The sequence below is a fragment of the Pipistrellus kuhlii genome, unplaced genomic scaffold (assembly GCF_014108245.1).
Source record: "Pipistrellus kuhlii isolate mPipKuh1 unplaced genomic scaffold, mPipKuh1.p scaffold_m20_p_8, whole genome shotgun sequence".
Taxonomy (NCBI): Eukaryota; Metazoa; Chordata; class Mammalia; order Chiroptera; family Vespertilionidae; genus Pipistrellus; species Pipistrellus kuhlii.
The window spans coordinates 25,766,007-25,780,012 of NW_023425584.1; the positions used below are offsets into that span (position 1 = coordinate 25,766,007).

Sequence of the window (14,006 nt, forward strand, 5' to 3'; positions counted from 1 at the left end):
GTTTTGCTGGCCCTGAGGAGTGGGAGGAAGAGCTGCCTCTCAGACATCATGGTCTCCAATCCTTAGGATGATCTTTCACAGGGTGGATGTTGCTCAGGCAGGCCCTCCTAAGACCACACTTTTCCTGTATAGAGTGTTTTCAGGAAAAGCAGGCAGAGAAAACGTCACCCTGTGTGGGCCTTAATCACCTCCAAGACCCCTCAGCTCTGTGTGGACCAGGGAAGTCCTGGGATGATGGCAGACTCGCCCAATGGCAGTGTCAGTGGATGCGCCTATGTTTTTGGTGGGCTGGGTGGTCTTGCCTGGTCTGATGGCTCCAAGTCAGAGGCTTATGTCTTGGAGATTTGACTGTTTCAAGTCTGGAAAACATTCCGACTTTAGACCTCCAAAGCAAAGTAGAACTCTTATCTCATGGAGCTTTCGAGCAACTCATCTGATGGGGATCCCAGGGAACCACTGTGCTCAGCTATTCCCAGCCCATAACTTCCCACCTGTGACTGACTGAGCTCAGAGCACAGTAGGCTGGCTCAGGCAGGACAGCCACATCTTAGGAAAACTCTGCAGCATCTAATTCCGTAAGATGGGTTGAGCACATGGACTTGGGGTTTGAGAGGAGGGGAAAATTCTCAGCAGCCAGGTCAATGCCATTTTCTAGTTTGGATATGAAGTTGCAAAAAAGAGTGATGAGTTTTAAGAAAAAGCAGGAGACAGTGCCATACTCCCAGAATTAGTGTGTAGTGTCAACAATAAAATAATGTTCCAGGCAGAATCAATCTCACAGGCCTCATCCAAGTTGGCTTTCAGAGATATTTTTTAGGGTTTGTAGGGTGAAGTGTAAGGAGTAAATAAGCACAGTTGGGGATAAGACCAAGGCACCTGAGCCCTCATGAAAGGATGCCATTGGGATAAGGAGAAGCCACTGGCCTCTGGGAAATTAAAAAAAAAATGGACTATGGCACTTAGATTCATGTCTCCAAAAGAAAAGGAAACCACTCCCATATCAATGCATGAACTGTGGCTAAGTACCAACCATATACCAAGCATTCAAATGAGGGCAACATAAAGAGACCCCTGCACCCTCCACCGTTACTATCACCAACACATACCTAGTGAAGTTACCCAATGCTGCTTCCTGCTTTTGAGTATGACACCAAACCAGTTCTTCATCTGGTACAAAATCTGGCACAAAATGTGCAGTTAGGAGCAGCGGTCGCCAACCGGTGTCCGGGGACCGCTGGTGGTCTGTGTGGTCCGGAAGGTTGGTGACTGCTGGTTTAGAGAACCTTAGAATATCGCAATGAAATTTCAGGGAAAATAAAAGATACTTAGCTAGTTCAAGAGCTCCAATTTCCCAAATGGGTATGACAGATTCCAATAATCTGAGACAGGCCCAACAAGGAGAGTAGCTCTCTTTCCTTGAAGCCTAAACAACTAATAGTCCTGCTGACCAGCCAGGCTGAAGGAGGCAGCCTCTTGGGAACCACCTAGAAGAGAGTTCTATTTCTACTCTCAGGTCAGGAACAGTGATTCTGAACCTATTTGGGTTGTGACTTACATTGAGAGTTTTCAAGAAAACTATGGATCCTTATCTCAGAAAAATGCACCTTTTGCACATACAGGTAATCTTATGGGAAACTTTAGGAGCTTTATAGAACCCAAAAGCCCAGGCTTAAGAATTTCTGCCATAAGCGAATCACTCCTTTTCTTACGCAAGAGCTGTTTCCTGTGGCTGATTAACTGCTATTTTAGATGTCCAACAGGTGAATTAATATTCAGCATTGACCTCTAGTCACCCCACACCCTTGGCAGATGGCAGAGTCTATGCTGTTGCCTATAGCCAGAAGGAAACAGAGTCCCTAGACGGAGACCACATATTGTTTTCCAAAAGAGCATTCTCTTCCATCACCAGAAAAGCTCAGACACACTAGACCTGGAACAAAGACACTAAGTGACAGATCAAAAATAAACCTGGCCCAGTATACAACCAGGCGTGTGAAGAGAGAGCCACAGACTGAATCCTCTTTGGACTTGCAGGAAAAAGGTATGAGGGCAGGCCGAAAGCTGAATGGAAAGGGTCACTTTAGCTAAATGCAGGGTAATTAATCGTTTTACAGAGGTCTGTGCTGTTTTCATGGTTCCTCCACTGGGAATGCAGAGGCTGCTGGAGGCAGTGTTCCTATCGACTACTAGGGTCCCACATTTGGCTCCCCTTTTTCCAACAAGAAAGATGATGATGATGATGATAGCAGTTACTGAACATTATTCTGCGCTAAGAACTGTGTAATAAACTCTTAAGAAAAATTATTTCAACATTCCCAAACAATCAAGTGAGGTAGGCGTTTTCATCCAATTTTCAGCTGAGGAAACTGAGACTAGGAGAGGTTAGGCAGAGACGCTCAAGTCCACAGAGCTAATGACAGAGCCTGGATTTGCATCTAGGCCTGATGTCAAACCTAATACTTTTATCTCCACCTCCATGCTTCTTCAAAACAAAAACAAAATAGGACCTAAAGAGCTTGGAACTCCAGAGTGGTGGTCTGGTTTCCCAGTTCTCCCTCTGCCCACCATGCAGCAGCCTGGTTCTCATCAGAGACTCACTTTATGGAGAGTTGGTTGCAAACTGTCAAACTCTATGTCCACATAGGGATCTAGAGGGAAGTATGTTCTAGGAAAAGCCAAAGACCCTTAGGTGGCAAAAGGCTCTGTGCATTCAATATATGGAAAGATGTCCAACATGGCTTAAGAGAAATGAATAAGAGGTGAAAGGACAGAATACTGTAGAATTAGGCAGGGGCCAGATCATAAGAGCCTTGTAACTACATTTACAAGCTAGCTGCTGTGTAGAGAATGAATTGCAGAGGGCAAGCATGGCAGTGAGGAGGTTGTTAGGTGAGAAAATGGGTGGCCATATAATCTGTCATCCAAACCAGGATTCCTATAAGTAAACGGGGATGCTACAAACAATTAGTCAGAGACGACAGGCATAACCAGGCCTTGCCATTGACTAAGCTCTAGCTACAGTCCACATTCCCAGTCAGGACGATCACAGGAAGTTCAGCAGTTTTTATTTAGCAGCTCTGCTCTGACACAGCACTCAGCTCCACGCTGGGAGGGGAAGAATTAAAAGAAGGAATCATTTTTCTCTTTGGTCCAGGCCCCTGGCCTGGTGCCCCATGCCTGAGCATTTGGTTTTTGTCTCAATGCATGGGCTACAGTTACAGCACGTACAAGGAGCAGCAAGCCTTTTTCTCTGTGCTATCTGGTGCAGGGGCTGCCCACTCTCAGAGCCAACCAACAGTATACAGCTGAAAAAGCAAAGAGGCGACTATGTTGCCATCCCTTCAGGAGGTTGTGTTGAGGGGGTGGAAGCCACAGAGACATAGACAAATTCTGAGTTCCACAGCAGGAATTCTTAACTTGGACGTTGGGGGTTGGGAGGAGGGAGATGGGGGGACACGGTGAGGGGGAGAGGAGTCTGTGAAGCAGGTGATGGGGCCCTAAGCTTTCATCATTCTCAAACCTAAGACTTCAAAAGCTTTAGAGAGCAGTGGTTCTCATACTTGCATGTGCATCAGAATCACCTGAAGTGCTTGTTACACTGAGCATTGCTGGGCCCTAGGCAGGTTCTGATTCTGTTCAGTCTGGAGTTAGGCCCAAGAATTTACATTTCTAATAATTTCCAAAGGATGCTAATGCTCTTAGTTCTGGGGCCACAGTTTGAAAATCACTGTTAGAGGATACAAAAAAACATGAGGGTTTCCAGTTTAAATGATGGTATTCCTTTTTCGGATACGAGTTCTAACAAATGCCACAGCCCTCTAAACCACCCTTAAGTCCCAAGGAATTTCATATTTTATTTTTGGAAGAAGCCCCAGGAGATTGACAGACTCTGGACCTCCCCTTGGAGGTCAGGAAGCATCTGGGAAATAGATAGCATTTGAGAGGACAGGGGAAAATGCTTTCAGAAATGTAAAAGCCCAAGCAAAATTCTGAGCTGGAAACCACAGAGCTGGTCCTGGCAGATCCCGGCAAACACAGACCTCCTGGAGACAGCCTCCTGATCCCTTTTGAGCCTCTAACTGCACATAAATGGGTCAAGATAGGAGGTTTGTTGTAAGAAAGATAGGGTGTCTGCTGGGGGCGGAAGGGGAGGTGGTATAATCTGGGAACAATAAAGAAATCAACAATCCACTAGACAGAATTCAAGAGCTTCATTCACACAGCCCTTTGATCAGGTCATTGTGGTGAGGGTGGTAAGAGGCAGGAATAGTACTCAGGGCCGCGCTTACTTTAAGCAAAAGCAGTGGAGGAAGGCCTGGAAGGGCCACTTGCCAGCTTTCTTCAGACCTGCTCTAAGTCATTCCCTCATGAAAGGATAGGGGGGGAAATGAAAATGTAGATTCATTCATGAATCAACTTTCAAAACAGAGATTGTGGCTTTTGAGCTACACAGAGAAATCATCGTTTGCTACAGAGAACACTGGCTTTGCCATCCAGCTAAATAATGCATCCTGAGGGGACGCAGCATCAAAGTCAGGGAGACCGACTGTACACGTTAGGGAAAGGGGTAGACAGAACCTCACAGGGAAGGCAATGCACTGGAGTGACGGGATGTGCTTTGGCATCAGCCTGCTGGAACTGGTGACTTGAATTCTAACTACATGACCCTGGGCATGTTAATTTCTCTGCACCTTCATTTCCTCTTCTGTATGATGGGGATATTAATAGTGCCTAGCTCACAGGGTTGTACTAAGAATTAAAAGAACCTAGAAAAAAGACTTAGCTTGGTGCCTTGCATATTTTAAGCACTCAACATTAGTTTTTTGTTTTTTGTTTTTAAGTGGTGGGCTTGGAAAAACTGAGGATAGTAACAGTACAGACTCAGACTGGTGTCACAGAGATAGAGAAAGAAGGCAGAGCTAGGTTGGAAATACTGACAAACTCCTGCTCTCTGGGGAAGGTCTGAGGTCTGAGGTGGGTGTGTAGGGTTAGTCAGAATTCTTAGGGGTTAACTGGGTAACTCTGCAGGGTATAAGGTAGGGATATCCTGCTCTTTAAACATTACAACATTCAGTGGATGTTTTGTGACTTTTCCCACTGCCAACCTAAGTGCCAAATGGCCTAATTGGAAAAAATCAAGATGAATAAAAATCAATGTTGGCAGGAATGACGTTATTGGAAATGCTATGGAGATTTGCAATATTAAGGTAAAATCCGCGTTTTTAAGGGGGAAAAAACTGGCTCCTCCCCATCAAGTTCTAGAAGTATGGGGGATAATGCTGAGGTGAAGGCAGTGGAGATGTATGCTGGCCTTGGGGTTAGGAAGCAAAGCCTGAAAAAGGGATCTCTCTTTACTCTGATCCTGAATGAACAGAACTGTGCCCAGTTCTCCCAATCAAAAAGTCCTGTCTTCTTAGAAGAAAACTGCTCCTGGAAGTAGAAACAAAGAGATTTCCAAAACCACGCAAAAGAGCCAAAGAAAATGACATACCACAGTCTTAAATAAAAGTTAACAACAATGGGAGGTGGGGGTGGGCAAAGACTGTCAATTACATCACTAGAAAAGAAATAGTAGTCTTGTAGAACATGGTGGACTCCTTATTTAAGGGGTTCCTGTGGCCCTATAAGGCCTGGCCCTGCAGTTAAAACCTATTTCAAATCTGGGATGTTACCCTGCAGCCCTGTATTTGGATTCTTTAAAGGTTAAGGCCACAGAACAGTTAGGAAGGGGCCTGGCTTCTGGCTTATTACTTCCTATACTTACTGCAAATCATGGCTAGTTTCTACAAGCTCCAGTGCCTGAAAAGCCCTCCTCTCGGACTGAGACCCAGGAATTGGTCTGACCCCCGCTTTGAGGAGAAAGAGGAATCTAGTGTCCTTAAGAAGTACCCACCTGTCCTCTGTATGCCTCCCCTTCCCCACAAATCAGAAGCATGCAAAAGATAGGAAAAACTAGTTTCTTAAATTTTTTTTTTTTAAATTGATTTTAAAGAGGGAGCCCTAGCTGGTTTATTTTCGTGGATAGAGCATCAGTCTGTGGACTGAAGGGTTCTGGGTTCAATTCCAGTCAAGGGCACATCCCCAGGTTGTGACTTGATCACCAGTAGGGGGCGTGCAGGAGGCAGCTGATCAATGATTCTCATCATTGATGTTTCTCTCTCTCTCTCCCCCTCTCCCTTCCTCTCTGAAATCAATAAAAATACATATTTAAAAAAGGAAACATAATGATAAGAATCATCGATTGGCTGCCTCCTGCACGCCCTCTACTAAGGGTAAAGCCCGAAGCTCGGGCATGCACCCTGACCAGGAAACAAATCGTGACCTCCTGCTTCATAGGTCAACTCTCAACCACTGAGCCATAAAAGCCATGAGAAAAACCTCACCTACTCCCCCAAAACTGTAGCACATGGTAAGTTTTTATATGGCAAAGTCTCTATATTATCTTTTTATTGGACTTTATGGTTATCAGAAGTAGAAGCTAGTTCAATAGCTAGTCTGCTGTTCTTTAGAAAGAAAGGCCTTTTTAGCAGGAAAAACAAAACAATAACGACAAAGTTTCTTAGGATTCGCCCAGGGAAGCCTGGCACTATGATACTATGAACTTGAAATACTTCAATGGCCATGCATTTTTAGAATATAATGACTGTCATACACATTTAAATAACATTGTATTTTTCCATAATGTAATTTCTGCAAGAACCCTGTTCCTGCAATTACTTGTTTCAAACCTTCCTACATCCAGGCTGAAGGTAACTAAAAGCGCCAGAAAAGATAAAATGAGGAGAATGCCACAAATAAAAACTTCTAACTCAATTTTTAAAGGTGAAGGAAATGTCATATCCCTGGGCTTCCACTGACTTTTGAATTAGGGGCAAAAACTGGGATGGTTCTTTTTGGTTAGATAATCTAATCTTCAATGAGAAGGTCCCATTAAAATTATTCTGAAGGATCACTCCTGTGCCACATCTTTATTGGTAACTTTACTCATTGTCCACCGTTCTACTTACTAGAAAGGCAGACTTAAAATAACTGATTTTCAAGCACTTCTATTATTTCAGAACATTTGTCATATACTCTTTTGTAACCCTTCCACTTCCCCAAACCAACTCCAAATTTAAAACAGAAAACAACTTTCCATGGGAGAGGAAAGTTTTTCTTTCTCTTCAACTGTGATAACTAGGTTAATAGTCTCACCATCAGAAAATTTTCAAAATGAACTCAAGAAGCAAGATAGGGACTCCATTTATGCTGTCATCATCATCAATGATGATGATAATAATAATAATAATAATAATAAAAACCAACAAAACAACCAAAAAACCCCCACAAACACAATTTGTTTTAAAAAATCATTTTCCAGTGTGTGAGTACACTTAATGCTGCAGTCAGTTAATGATCAGGCAAATATACCTGTCACTGGGTCCGAAAAATAGTTTCCATCTATCAAATATTTTTTTTTAAAAAGAGAATATCCAGGAGCAACCAGACCCTTCCCAAAGGCACTGAAACAAAAGACTGATCTGTTTATATAGTCACATGAAAAATAAACATCTTTATTTTTTGCCTACTTTATTTCATTTTTTTCAAATAAAATTTAAATCTGTACAAAGTATACTGTTACAGTATATATTTTGTAAGAATCAATGCCTAAAAGAATCACAATACTTCAATAAGCAGTACAGCAGACCTCGCTAGTTTCAGCTTTGATATTGAACAAACTCAAGCCGGCTGATGCACAACACATTTGCTTGGTTTCCACATGGTGAGTCCCAGCACTGAGATGGGAGAACATGACAGCAGGTATGGTTTATATTACAGCCTGACACACGGTGCTTCTTCATAGGATAATAACTACACATATTTAATACAGAATGCTCAAATTTACTTTTTAAATTGCATTTGCTTACATCTTTGTTGGCAAATTTCAGTATTCTTAATGGGGTCCCCAAACAGTGCAAATGAATGATATTCTACTATATAATTGGCACATCTCCAATAAGGATTAACTTGTAAACTCAAAGAATATCACAACTTTGTCCTAAAATTTAACAGACACACATCTGGTCCATTTAACCAAAGTCATTTTGGAAAGATATTAAAGAACAATTCTATTTCTGAAAGGATATCACTTTGACCATTCTTTAGAGAAGATAAATTTTTAAATTGTCATTAAAATGCTTCACTATAAAAATTTTACAAACTTGATTAGAAATTTCAAGATGATTCACAGCAGACAAAAACAAACTGTTTATAGTCCAACAATACCTACTTTTAGACTTTCAAAAAGAGCACAACCATGTCAGCTGTGTTAACTAAAATTCTGAACAATGTACTAAATTTGTAAGTGGTGCTGGGTCTAGCAAGTGTAAATACACAGTATATTTTAATGAAAAGAATTGTCTTCTTTATACTTTATTTGTTTTCCCATAAGGAAACATTAATGTTTACATTCTTTAATAAAGTTAATCTTACATCAGAATATAACTTAATACTGTCAGCAACAAGAACCACACACAGTAAATAAGAAGCACATTTAAAATAAGTCTGAATTCACATAGATTAACATTTGTTGGTTAATAAAATATCGACAGTATTACAATCTTACAATATTTACAGTAAGAAAAATCTAGAGTAATATATACCTTTCACAGCAGGATTCCTTTTTTTTTTTTTTTTTAATTTCTTCCAGTTTGGGATTGTGTATACACAAAAAGCTCAAATAAAGCAACTCTGTAATATAATCTTAAAATAATGACTACTGGGGGAAATTCTATCACAACCATTGAAAATAATGGTGACTTTTCACGGAGTCTGTGGCATCTGAGAATCCAGTTAATTAACCAAAGTCTTGCTCAAACCAGCCTCAGTTACCTAGATTAAAGCTGCAGAACTCCGGCCTTCCCTGACTACTGAAAACCCAACAGATTTTCTCAAAATGCTGTAAGAAAAGAGGGAAAATAGGTTTTTAGCTCACACCTCATGGCTAGAAGCCTCTGGCCAGTGCACATTCCAATTTACATTAAAAGAGGGCCAATTTTATCACCAAAGTATTACAAGAGTTTACCCTCCAATTACAGGGCACTCCGACGCCGCGCTCAGCCAGTCCTTAACTCTTGTACAATTGGGGTCAGACAAGAACTTGGCCCATATGATATACACCAGCATCTCAAAGAGACTTGGGACTGGGGCAAAGAAACAGACTAGGTTGGTTTGCATTGAGACCAACAGGGAAAATGGAAAGCAATGCACATTTCCAATTAGAATGGCAAGAAGACCCACATCCCTAAACTGGAATTTTGCCAGGGCATCAGAGTTAGCACCCCCTCTCTGAGTACCACAAGCTATTAGAATGTGTGCTCTGGGCCTCCTCTAAGAGAGAGCAACTACAGTAAGTAACACCGTGTGGGACATTATTTCAGTGATGACTCCCAAGAAAGCAGTTACAGTTCTTGAAGCTGGGCTGTCCACAGCATCTGAGAGCACTCACCTGAGCTGTGACTTGTTGCAACCCTGCTTACTTTAAGACATCTGATGGGCACAGAGCTCTCAGGGATACAGCTGCTGGCTACTTTGGACTCTAGATCTTACAGGTAATCAACAGGTATCTGAGATTGAATTAGCAAACTGTACCATAGCTCCTTAAACAGACACAGTCAGGTGTGAAATCAGGTGAAGTATGAATCTTCACTGTCAGGTCAGAAATCAGAGTGGGAATCTCCCCACATCAGCCAAGGTTATTTTGTCAAAACCTTAGAGGAGTTGGACAGTTTTTCATGTTGCAAGTGATTAGTTTACTTATTTCAGTCAAGCTGGATTGGCAAATCAGACTGATCTATTTAGTTAGCTTCGTTTTATTGATTCTTAATGTATGTGTAAACCCAAAACTATTGTATTTGGGTTAACTACACTGACAGAGAAAATTCAAACAACAAAAGTTTTCAGCAAACTTCTGTGGCATTTTCTTTTTGTAAGTCAATGCAAGATCTAAAGGTATTTCTACCCAACAAAATCTGTTTAAGTGTTTAATGTTATTTCCTTTTTGGTCCTATACAGAATGCTATGACTTCTATATAGGTCTGAATGCTGCTCCATGTAGATTCCTTCTGTATATCTAAAAATATATACTTCTCAGTAGTAGTTCAATACATGGTTAATCTTCCCACAGAGGAAGATTTTTGTAATCACATGTTGCAAAGTAGAAAAACATCTCCTTTCTAAGAAAGGAAATATACTTTCTTATTGTACACTTTTGAATAAGCCCAAAGGCATGCACCAAAAATCATTATTAAAACTAATACATGCACTAAAATGGTGTAGAGTTAGACTTAAAGTGCTGCTTGTTTAATTTTTAAATTTGGAGAAGATATCTTGTCAGTTGTTGACTCAAAGATCTCCACCCCGCCACCCACCCCATTCCATGGCATCAGGAGAGAAAAGTAAAAAGTATGCATAAATCTTTAAACTGTTCTTTACATGTGGGAAAGGACAGATATACCAACTATCCTATTTATAGACTGGATTCCCAGTTTTAAATAAAACCAATATTTACTGGTAAAAAACTGTCAAAGCGAATATATCCAAAGAAATGATACTAATAAATAATCTTCTACACAGAGAATAACTTACTTTGGTTTTATGCACCTTCTCCAAAATAATACTGGTGTCCCATATATCACAAACTGATGTGTTCCAGCAAAGTTGTAAGGCAAATCTTTGTTTCCTAGTGACATCTTGTTTCCCAACAGACAAAACTAAAATCTTTTGGTGAGGAAGGGGTTAAGATCATGGCTAACCCCTTGGCACCCTGAGCATTGTGGTTTATCAAACTCAGACCCTGCTAGAAGCTATCAGGCACTCCGACCCCTGCCTTGAACCAGAAATGGCTCCCATGTCTAGAGATGCCCTGACTCCTTATAAATAGCTCTCAAAACTTTGCTTTCTTCCTTCTGTCTTGATGTTGTAATATCTAACAAAGCTGGTTGCAATGTCATATTTTGCTAATCAGGGCCACCATGTAGCAGTAATTCCAGATATGTTTCAAGCCAATAGCTAGTTATTAATTTTATCAACTGAATTAAAAATTTCTCTATAGAGTTACCTAGAGTGAGATCGTTTAACTTGAGTTTCAGAAGATGTGTGATGACCCTGAAATTATTTGCAAAATTAACTATGTGCATTTTTTTCTGGGGAGAGGGTCCATCACTTTCATCAGATTATCAAAGGGATCTGTAACCCCAAAAAGGGGTTATAGGTACTTAGAGCAATACCCGTAATTCATTTTATATCAGGATTGGGAAACGGGGGCAGAAAATTAAAAAGAGTCTAAAGGGTGAGGGGCAAATTGCTGATTTTTTCCTCTTTATTCACATTTGCGAAATAGTGCTTCAAACTAGGAAAAATAATTAAACGGATTAAATTCCATAAAAATAATAAAAGTCCACTTTCTAAAATATTTTTCATTTTCCATAAAGAGTATATTTGGTCTCTAAGAAAAAGTTTGGAGACTGAATTTTTCTCTTTTCCTAAAGGAACTTTATAGATATAATGCTGATCATCATCCACATTTAAAGATTTGTCAACATAAAACTTAAGAGAACTCTAATGATGCAAGCCTTTATAGTGTTGAGTAAAGGATTATTTTTTAACCTTAGTGTCCCCAAATTGGTCCATATTTAGACAACTACCAGGCACAATTCTACTACATAAGCCTAAAACCTGAACAATGGAGATTTAACTTTCTATCCAAATTAAAAGCAAAGCTACAAGGCTCCAGTCACAAACATTCACACTATGTCATAGAGGACTTTCTCTTTTCAAATACATCGCTGAATTCTCAACACAATCTGCAAACAATAAGATCCACAATGATTAGCCAGACATGCCGAGAAGAGCATGTCAACAATTAAAACATTACTCTCAGCTCCCCCCAATCCAAAAACACACTTTGGCATTCCAAAAATAAATCAGATCTGAAGAGAGGCCTCTTACTTGTTGGTTTTAAGTATGAATTGCCTAAAAGGCTATGGGAAAGGGAATATAAAATGAAATAAACAACTTACAAAAATAATTTTAGCCAAAACACATTTTCACACTATTGACAAAACTATCAACTTTTTTTTTTTGCAATTCTGAATCTGTGTTGCACAATTTCACTAAGACAAAAATATATGTTCATAGGTATACTTTTTGTCCTCCTATTCTTTCTACAGCACATCTTTACGTTATAAGAATGCCTCTAGCTAAAATAAAGTCTCTTATCCCTTGCCACACCCCCCTCAAAAAGTGAGTCAACCTTGAATTCCAAAAAGGAATATTCATTCAATATAATTATTCAATACCAGTTATATCACACTGACCATGAGAAAACTCTATGAGCATTATGGAAAACTACATGAAAGAGGGAGCAGCCACTTGCCACCCACTTCAATTCCAGATTTTTAAGCCAATACCCAGCTAGACTCAAATCTCATTGATTTCAGTGAATATAAATCACTCCAAAACCAAGCCATCTCAGGCTGGAAGTTGGATCTCAAGACATCATTATATACATTTATTTCTATCCTAAGCTTTCACTTTGTCTATTCAAATAGTTGAATAAAGCTCACATTTACAAAGGATTTTATTGGCAAATAAAGGTCCGTATTAAAAATTTCATCAAAACATTTTTTTCCACATAGCTAACACTATGAAATGTTTTCTCGGATTTACAAAGCATATTTAATTGCATATAAGGATGCTTTGGGTGGGATATTAAAAACATAACTCTGTAAGAAATTAGAAAAGACTAGAAACAAAAGTGAAAGTGACTAGTCTTAACTTCCAAAAAATCAAGTGCAAAGGTAAGTAGTGCAAATAATGAAAACTAGAAAATTTATAGGCAATTTTACATAGTTTTACCCGCTTTTGCACTTTACATATTGACAACTTTATAAACCCTAACAACTATGCAGCATGGAAATGGGCTATCATTTATCTCCATTGACTAGACTCAAGGAAGCCTTTCAAAGACATTTAAATCACTGGTTCTTGACACAGGTTTGGGAATTCAATTCTTTTTCAACATTCCTAAGGGTGGGAGCTATTAAAGAAGGCTCTGGACTGACTTGTAACTGTATTATAATTTCAAATCTGACACACAATGAATTGTGAAAATCATACTGTCAAATATATAAAATAAGTTATAAAAACAATTCTGCTATTGTTAATAAACTTAACAAAAAATTACCTTCCAAATACAAAATCGACACCTTTCTTTTAGCTATCTTTAAAGAGATTTTACCACAGATACAGATATGGGTAAAATGAAACTTGAAAGTAATCTGTCAAAATCACTGAGTATAAGTCCATACTAAACTAAAAAACAAGAGTTAGTCAAAATATACTTAAATTAGGTAACTTTATAAGTAAGTACTTAGCAAATTTTTTATCTTATATAATTTAAAACACTTCTGGGATATTGGGAACAGAAATCTAAACATGATCAATTCATTCTACAAAGGGCGTAAAAACTTCCAAGATGTACTAAATGATATTATTACATCTCCCACCACTGAACTCTTGGGAATTCTACAAATTTAAAGTAATAGGAAAAGTGGGAAAACAAACAAACTTGAGTTTGGGGGTTGGTATGTTGTCTGATTTCATAAATATAGTATTCTGAGGTTCTCATAAGGTACACAATGTTAAAATGTTTGTTAGGATTGCAAATGAAGAAGAAATAGAAGAGATGTCTAATATTGCAATTTAGTGTTTTTATCTGGTTTATGGTCCTCTTCTAAGAAATGTATGTGGACAAAGGCTCAACATTCTATAAAAGCAAGGTAAAATATAGATTTTTGTAGACTGCAAAAAAAGTCAAATGATTTTGATCTAAGGACCATTTTGAAAAGTAAAGGTAAGTTATAACACGAGCCCAGGAGAATAGAGAGTACACATGATATATATTCCTGATAGTTTATAAATTGCTAGAGGCCTGGTGCACGAATTCGTGCACAGGTAGGGTCCGG

The 14,006-nt window shown here is 39.4% G+C and overlaps 1 protein-coding gene across 1 annotated transcript; it reads right to left on the bottom strand.

Moving 5' to 3' along the window:
* Nucleotides 1–7,552: 7,552 nt before the first annotated feature.
* On the bottom strand, nucleotides 7,553–14,006 carry LOC118711659 (IgA inducing protein). The gene is given in 3 exon segments (XM_036424921.2): nucleotides 7,553–7,768; nucleotides 7,771–7,807; nucleotides 7,809–14,006. Coding segments are annotated over 3 exon segments (159 nt in total). The 5' UTR covers nucleotides 7,860–14,006; the 3' UTR covers nucleotides 7,553–7,697.